The 8,520-nt window shown below is 40.7% G+C and overlaps 1 protein-coding gene across 1 annotated transcript; it reads right to left on the reverse strand.

Annotated features, from left to right (window-relative positions):
* Nucleotides 1–320: 320 nt before the first annotated feature.
* LOC111469398 (protein NUCLEAR FUSION DEFECTIVE 4-like) lies at nucleotides 321–2,042 on the reverse strand. The gene has a single exon (XM_023114631.1). The coding sequence runs from the start codon at nucleotides 2,040–2,042 to the stop codon at nucleotides 321–323; it is 1,722 nt and encodes a 573-aa protein (XP_022970399.1).
* Between the last annotated feature and the right edge of the window lie 6,478 nt (nucleotides 2,043–8,520).

Consider the following 8,520-nt stretch of genomic DNA (forward strand, 5'->3'; position numbering starts at 1 on the left):
AGTATTTTAAATGAATGCTTCTGCACTTAACAGTCATGCGACGTTTGTAATAGCGGTTTGCGGCTTTATTTGAGTAGAAAAATATGGTCGCTATAATTAGAAGAAAAGTCATTTTTTTTCGATACTTCATGTTCGGTCGACAAAAAGGTCTTCAAATGAAATGAATAATTACATTAAAATAAAAATTAAAAGAAATTAGTACAAAAAGGTGGTGGGATACAAAGAAAGAATGGAGCCTTCCATCATCTCAGAAAATCTCTCTTTCCAAGTCTCCTCAAATTGAGTGAGCATGAGAGGTTTGAAATACCAATGGTTTGAATTTAATCCTCAATGCTCTTCTTGCTATCTAAGCGATAGAACTCCATTTGGGTTTGTGGAATCCATATCTCCTCGTTAAAGTTCTTATACACATCCCTTTTGTAGAATTCTCGAGTCCGGTAAGCCAACACCAACATAACCACAGCTCCAAACAATGTCGCTGCAGCCAATATTGTGAAAGACCCACCAAAGCAATGAGCTCCCGTGCAAGTTAAGCCCTTCCCCGCAATCTTCTTACCTTCACGCAAAGCTTCCATATCGTACAGCTTCCCGACAACATCCACGTTCAGTATGTAAGACCCAAGTGGGACTGCCAATTGCCCACAATTGAACAACGTCGAGTAACGTCTCAGACCAAACATCTCAGATATTACGGCAAATAGCATTGGATTTTGAGCTCCAAATCCAAACCCAATAATTATGGCAGCTAAGTAGACGGAGCCTGGGAAAGGGTAGGCGATGAAAAGCTGGCCAACGCAAGTGATGAGAAAGGCAAAAGAGAAGGTTAGAGGACGAGGTAACTTGTATTTGGTCATCAGGGTTTCTGAGATGAAGCCAGAGAAAACTCGGCCGAAGAAATTGAATATGGAAACCCATGAAACAAGGATGCCTATGGCTCGTTGTGGGTAGCCAAGTGATTCCCCAACTTGACCTAGATTATCTATAGCGGCTAGAGATGACCCACATCCAGAAAATGTAGCTAAGCAAATAAGAGCCATATCTTTGCTGAACACGGCTTGCAAGATGGTGAAATCCTCCCCTCTTTCAGGCTTGTTCCATATGTTTTCGCAACACGAGGGCGAAATCTCGGGGATTTCCGAGTCGGCAGAGGCGGGGAGGGTGGGAGGGTTTTGGTGAACCATGGAGACTGTGACAGAAGGACCAGCGGTTTGTTTGTTGAGTTTGTAGAGCAGCAACTCTTCTCTACATGCGATTAAAATGGGTACGCACAGTAAGGAAACCACGAAGGATGCGCCACCTACGTACCCAGCTTGAGAGAAAACCACTTGCTTTTGTGCAATGGTTAAAAACAAGATGAAAATGGCCAAAAGAATTGAGACGTAAAGTAACTGGTAAAACACTTTGAGTTCATTGGGATGCTTACGGATACGGATTGGTCGAATTGAGGGGAAAAGGATGAGGATTAGGAGAGAGGGGAGCCATGCGAAAAGAAGAACCAGATTGGATGGATCATTGTGGCCGTAAATGGCTAAATAAAATTGGCTCATGATGGCTCCTCCAATACCCACATACCCTTTAAGAAGACCCAAAATGATCCCTCGTCGGTCGGGGAAGTTTCTCACGCTCGTCACCATAATGGCAGTGTTGGCCCAATTTGAAGAATTAGTACCGAAGCAAACCAGAATGAACATTTGCCAGAATTTTGGCTTGGCGATCCGGGCAGTTATGGAGAGCCAAATCAAGAAGAAGCCGATGAAGTTTTGAAATGCCCCAATTATGAAGAGAACCCACGTCGGAGTCACCTCCGCCAGAAGCCCGGCGATAATTCCGATGTTCGACCCGAGATCTTTGGCGAATCCCAATGTGTTAATTTGGGTTTGGCTGTAATCAAATTGGGTTTTTATGACTTTGGAATATGTTGGAAACACGTAAGTGGTGCCGTTGCCGATCATCATTATCAGTCCCGCGAATACACTAAACCATCGTCCTGCTACCACTTGTTTGATGAAACCCCAAGCTTCTGATCCTCCCTTGTTGCCCATATCTTTTCTTGGTGCCAAGCAATTCAGTGGCTCGCTCTTTTAAAACCAATTCAGTTCAATACTTTGGTGCGCTTTCGGTAAATTTTAATGGACAACAAAACAAACTCAAACTTCCTCATCTCAACATAACCATTGTCTTTTTGTTACCCTAAAATAAGCCAAAGCATAACTACATGCTCTCACCAAAATAACACATTCATTCATCCGTAGGTTATGAGTTTAATCCCTTCTACTCTAATAAACATTTCATCTATCAATTTTGCTTAATCACATTTGATTTCTTATTAATTTCTCATTCGGTGTGGAGAAGAAAGTTCTCGAATATTAATTTATCAATCTGAACGACCCCCTTTGCGACCGGACAGCTCTCGAACGCTCATTCACCTAGACTGGTTGCAAGCAAACATCTGAAATAGATAGGAAAATAGGGATGAGTATAAAAATTATACTACCTACTCGTAGGCTCCAATCGCATCCTAAGCTTAAAAGCTTTCCACAGAGTTCACAAATTCCCATCCTCCTTTCGGCATGAATTAAACACATGCATATATAGCGGAAGCCTAAAGCATAAGTGCAGCACTCAGGCGGTTCTCGTAATGCTTCACATATTGTATCCAAACTCATAATAATCACATTACTTAAATTCACTCATGGAAAGCTACCACCTAGGCTAAATTCACTAGCAAGCATGCATTCCAAGCGATCCCTACGAGTATTGCTTCATAAAAATCTGTACGGTGACGTGCATGATTGACGGATACCCTTCATTTAGCGTTTCTACACAAATAGCATTTCCTAAAATACCGATTTTCTCGAATGAGGTACCAATACACATAAAAATATGGTAAGCATTAGAATCGGGATAAAAATCGGACAACAAGAAGTCGAACGGGCTAAAAAGGAGCTCACACGAACCTGCTGCGTTCCCCGCGCGCCCAAGAGGATTCCAGTCACGGATCTCATGCGCGGGCAGAAATCTGCAGTCGCGAGTCACGGACTGGGTTTTGGATGGCGGTTCAGATTGGACGGCGGGTCGGCTTCTTCGCTGTGTCGTGGATCGGTACTCGAGTTTGTGGGTTGGGTCAGGTTGTCACAGAAAGGACGAAGCTGCATGGCTCCATGTGGCGTACGAATTGTGGCTCCACCCAAAACTTGACTTATGTCCCTCTGTGGTCCAGACACGTTTCTTCTATCGCCGGCGTACATGTGGCTCGTTGGAAAAACTCTCTCTCTCTCTCTCCCCTTGCGAAAGGCGAAGTTGAATTTTGTGTTAGATTTTTTTTCCATTCTCTCTTTTTCATATCTTTTAATCTGGAATCTAAATGGATATAGTTTCGTTGGTAAAGTTATAGATACTGATTTAAACTATGTCTCGATATTTTTTTCTTAAATTTTACTTCAACATAGACCAAAATATGAGCGTTCAGAATAGGTCGTTCGCCTCCTTACAGGTTCTTGGAAAGAGCCCTCGAAATATAGATATCAATCACATTTTCCGTCCAAGTTTCTTCACTGATCTTGTGGAGTAATCCCCCTAGATGAACATATTGAAAAATTAGGCCACGAGTCGCAAATGGTGGTCTCGGATATGAAGAATACCCAAGAACTCACCTCACGGACCTTCTCGGTTTCTCGACAGAAGAAATGGGACTCCGATATCTTGAACCTCACAATTTCTCCAAGAAAGAGGTCCATGAAACTAGATCGAGGTTGAGGCCGAATTCCAGCGGTAGTCCGGTGAGTATTAAGGCGACTCTTTCTTTCTTCTCTCTTCTACTTCTCTCAACTTTCTCACTTTTCTTCCTTTTGCACGTATTCTGTCAAGACCACTCAAGACCTGATAATGGGCTGAAGGACAAAATGACCAATTTGCCCCTCTATTGACTTCAACTCTATTTTTTTTAATATTATTTATTCCGGTGCTACCTAAGTTGTTATATCAAATTACTTTTAAGTAATACCGGGAGGAATTGCTAGGATATGATAGCTTATGAGCATGATTATTTTAAATAGCTAGAGTATGCATAATTAGAATGCTTAAATGAGCAGATTGATTTGCACGTAAGAGGAATACGTGTCAAAAGACTACATTCTTCCATGATGAGAACTAAATGTTCCAAGCTATAGAAGAAGATTTTTGTTATGATAGAAACTTTGATCTTAGTTAAAAGACTAATAATGGGGATTTCAAATTTTAAATCCTTGCACAAACCTGAATAAGAAAACTACGGTAAGATTAGAGCACTAGAATTAGAGTTATGTCACAATTATCACGTTAGGATATTTCCAGTGAATCGAACACCCATGGATCATGAGTTATGCTTAAAGAACCGAACGTTAGTGCTCCTAGATTATGATGAACCCCATGAATTAGTCTAGAAAGTGCTTAAAACAAGAATGTAAGTTATAAACCGTTAAGATGCCCTTAAGTACCTAGTTTACAATTATAGCATTTAGGAGAACTTGGATAGATATCACTAGAGCCGAGACCACTTCATATTCCGTCTAGAAAATTATTAGTGCTCTTAGGGACATAAATAGACTTAAAAATGCCCTGTCCAGTGGTAGCTTCACGATTAGTGGTATTGAGTTTGACTCAGTTTGGTCATATAGGTAGTGCATTGAGGTTGTTTCGTGTTAATGCTCTTATCATGTGTGGAAATGGTTAAGAGTCTCTAAATAGGCTTTCGTTCCATAAACCCATCTCAAGCGGGACAACGGACAACACAGGTAGACTTAGTAGTTTGTCTGCACACGAGGTCTTTCCTGCATTTTTGTGTGTGACGTTATGGTTTGTGGAGGGTTACCGGCTATCCTTTTCATGAATGATGTTCAAGATTCATGATACCATATCATCCTTCATGTTNAAGCCAAAGCATAACTACATGCTCTCACCAAAATAACACATTCATTCATCCCTAGGTTATGAGTTTAATCCCTTCTACTCTAATAAACATTTCATCTATCAATTTTGCTTAATCACATTTGATTTCTTATTAATTTCTCATTCGGTGTGGAGAAGAAAGTTCTCGAATATTAATTTATCAATCTGAACGACCCCCTTTGCGACCGGACAGCTCTCGAACGCTCATTCACCTAGACTGGTTGCAAGCAAACATCTGAAATAGATAGGAAAATAGGGATGAGTATAAAAATTATACTACCTACTCGTAGGCTCCAATCGCATCCTAAGCTTAAAAGCTTTCCACAGAGTTCACAAATTCCCATCCTCCTTTCGGCATGAATTAAACACATGCATATATAGCGGAAGCCTAAAGCATAAGTGCAGCACTCAGGCGGTTCTCGTAATGCTTCACATATTGTATCCAAACTCATAATAATCACATTACTTAAATTCACTCATGGAAAGCTACCACCTAGGCTAAATTCACTAGCAAGCATGCATTCCAAGCGATCCCTACGAGTATTGCTTCATAAAAATCTGTACGGTGACGTGCATGATTGACGGATACCCTTCATTTAGCGTTTCTACACAAATAGCATTTCCTAAAATACCGATTTTCTCGAATGAGGTACCAATACACATAAAAATATGGTAAGCATTAGAATCGGGATAAAAATCGGACAACAAGAAGTCGAACGGGCTAAAAAGGAGCTCACACGAACCTGCTGCGTTCCCCGCGCGCCCAAGAGGATTCCAGTCACGGATCTCATGCGCGGGCAGAAATCTGCAGTCGCGAGTCACGGACTGGGTTTTGGATGGCGGTTCAGATTGGACGGCGGGTCGGCTTCTTCGCTGTGTCGTGGATCGGTACTCGAGTTTGTGGGTTGGGTCAGGTTGTCACAGAAAGGACGAAGCTGCATGGCTCCATGTGGCGTACGAATTGTGGCTCCACCCAAAACTTGACTTATGTCCCTCTGTGGTCCAGACACGTTTCTTCTATCGCCGGCGTACACGTGGCTCGTCGGAAAAACTCTCTCTCTCTCTCTCTCTCTCCCCTTGCGAAAGGCGAAGTTGANGTTTAAAGAGAGAAAGTTCTTCTTTAATAGCTATCAGAAGGGGCAGACAGATTAAGACGACGATGACTGCGACGCCACCAGCATAGCCAGCCTGAGAGAAAGCAATGTTTCTCTGGGTTATGGTGAGAAACAAGAGGAACACCGCTATCGCTATGGACACGTAAAGCAAGTGGTAGAACACTTTGAGCTCCTGTGGATGCTTCCGAGCTTTGATTGTCCGAATTGGAAGAAAACACAAGAAACATACAATGGAGGGTAGCCATGAAAGAAGGAGGAAAAGATCGATAGAATTTTGGCTGCCGTAAATTGCTAAATTAATTTGAGTTAGGATGGCCCCACCGAGGCCAACGAAACCCTTGAGAAGACCCAAAATGATACCGCGTTGATCAGGAAAATTTCCAACGCTAGTGACCACAACGGCGGTGTTGGGGAAGTTCTGTGAATTAGAAGTAATATAAATGTAAACAAACATTAGCCATAAATGGGGTTTTGGGACGTAGTTAGAAACGGAGAGCCAAATCATAAAGTAGCTGAAGAAATTGGAGGATATCCCCACAAGGAAAAGCATCCACGGAGGAGCCACCTCGGCGAAAAGACCGGAAAAAACTCCGAGGTTGGAGCCGAGATCTTTAGCGAATCCCAAGGTATTAAGTTGGGTTTGATTGTAGTCAAATTTTGTTTTTAAGAGTTTGGAGTATGTTCCGAACAAGTAAGGTGAACCGCAGCCGANAAGCCAAAGCATAACTACATGCTCTCACCAAAATAACACATTCATTCATCCCTAGGTTATGAGTTTAGTCCCTTCTACTCTAATAAACATTTCATCTATCAATTTTGCTTAATCACATTTGATTTCTTATTAATTTCTCATTCGGTGTGGAGAAGAAAGTTCTCGAATGTTAATTTATCAATCTGAACGACCCCCTTTGCGACCGGACAGCTCTCGAACGCTCATTCACCTAGACTGGTTGCAAGCAAACATCTGAAATAGATAGGAAAATAGGGACGAGTATAAAAATTATACTACCTACTCGTAGGCTCCAATCGCATCCTAAGCTTAAAAGCTTTCCACAGAGTTCACAAATTCTCATCCTCCTTTCGGCATGAATTAAACACATGCATATATAGCGGAAGCCTAAAGCATAAGTGCAGCACTCAGGCGGTTCTCGTAATGCTTCACATATTGTATCCAAACTCATAATAATCACATTACTTANAGATTTTGTGTCCCCAATTTGGTGTCCTATAAAGGAAATTCAGTTCCAAACATCTTACATAGATAGAGTATAATGATGGAAAATGGTTTCGCGAGCTGAAACAAACCGCAACTTCCTCTCTTACACCATATATCTTTTTAGATATGTTCACAACAATATAATTTCATGAAATATACCATTTATACGATGATTTTTGNATTCACTAGCAAGCATGCATTCCAAGCGATCCCTACGAGTATTGCTTCATAAAAATCTGTACGGTGACGTGCATGATTGACGGATACCCTTCATTTAGCGTTTCTACACAAATAGCATTTCCTAAAATACCGATTTTCTCGAATGAGGTACCAATACACATAAAAATATGGTAAACAAATAGCATTTCCTAAAATACCGATTTTCTCGAATGAGGTACCAATACACATAAAAATATGGTAAACATTAGAATCGGGATAAAAATCGGACAACAAGAAGTCGAACGGGCTAAAAAGGAGCTCACACGAACCTGCTGCGTTCCCCGCGCGCCCAAGAGGATTCCAGTCACGGATCTCATGCGCGGGCAGAAATNAATCGTAGAAAGGATTGAATTTGCTTTTTAAACTCTGTAAAAGAAGTTTGTACCAGAATTCTACTCTAATATGCAGAAAGAGTCGCGAAAGATTTTTTTCAAAATTCTCAATAGGTGCTTGGTGAGTGGAGCAGGTCGAATTTGATCGGACCACTCTAATGACTGCCGTGTTAAATTCTCTTACTCTTCCCTATTTAACTCTGAAAATAATATTGTGATTTATTCCATATTGAGTATTTGGTAATTATTTATTGTTTTGAATAGAATTATTATTTTTATACTTTGATGTGTTAATTGTGATTTTTAATTGATCCAAAAAGCTGGATAATTGGAAAAATTAAGCATATTTAAATACTTTTTTATTTAAAACCCTATTCACCGTCTACCGTTGCCATATCTATCCAATAGATGTGACATTTGACCACAAAGCTCCTTAGAGCACGTCTGATTCTTAGGGTTGAGTACAGAATCTTTAAGATAAATCAATTAGCCACTTTATTTATGCCTATGTCGTGNACTCTCTCTCTCTCTCTCTCTCTCCCCTTGCGAAAGGCGAAGTTGAATTTTGTGTTAGATTTTTTTTTCATTCTCTCTTTTTCATATCTTTTAATCTGGAATCCAAATGGATATAGTTTCGTTGGTAAAGTTATAGATACTGATTTAAACTATGTCTCGATATTTTTTTCTTAAATTTTACTTCAACATAGACCAA

This window comes from Cucurbita maxima, unplaced genomic scaffold (assembly GCF_002738345.1).
Source record: "Cucurbita maxima cultivar Rimu unplaced genomic scaffold, Cmax_1.0 Cma_Scf00040, whole genome shotgun sequence".
Lineage (NCBI taxonomy): Eukaryota > Viridiplantae > Streptophyta > Magnoliopsida > Cucurbitales > Cucurbitaceae > Cucurbita > Cucurbita maxima.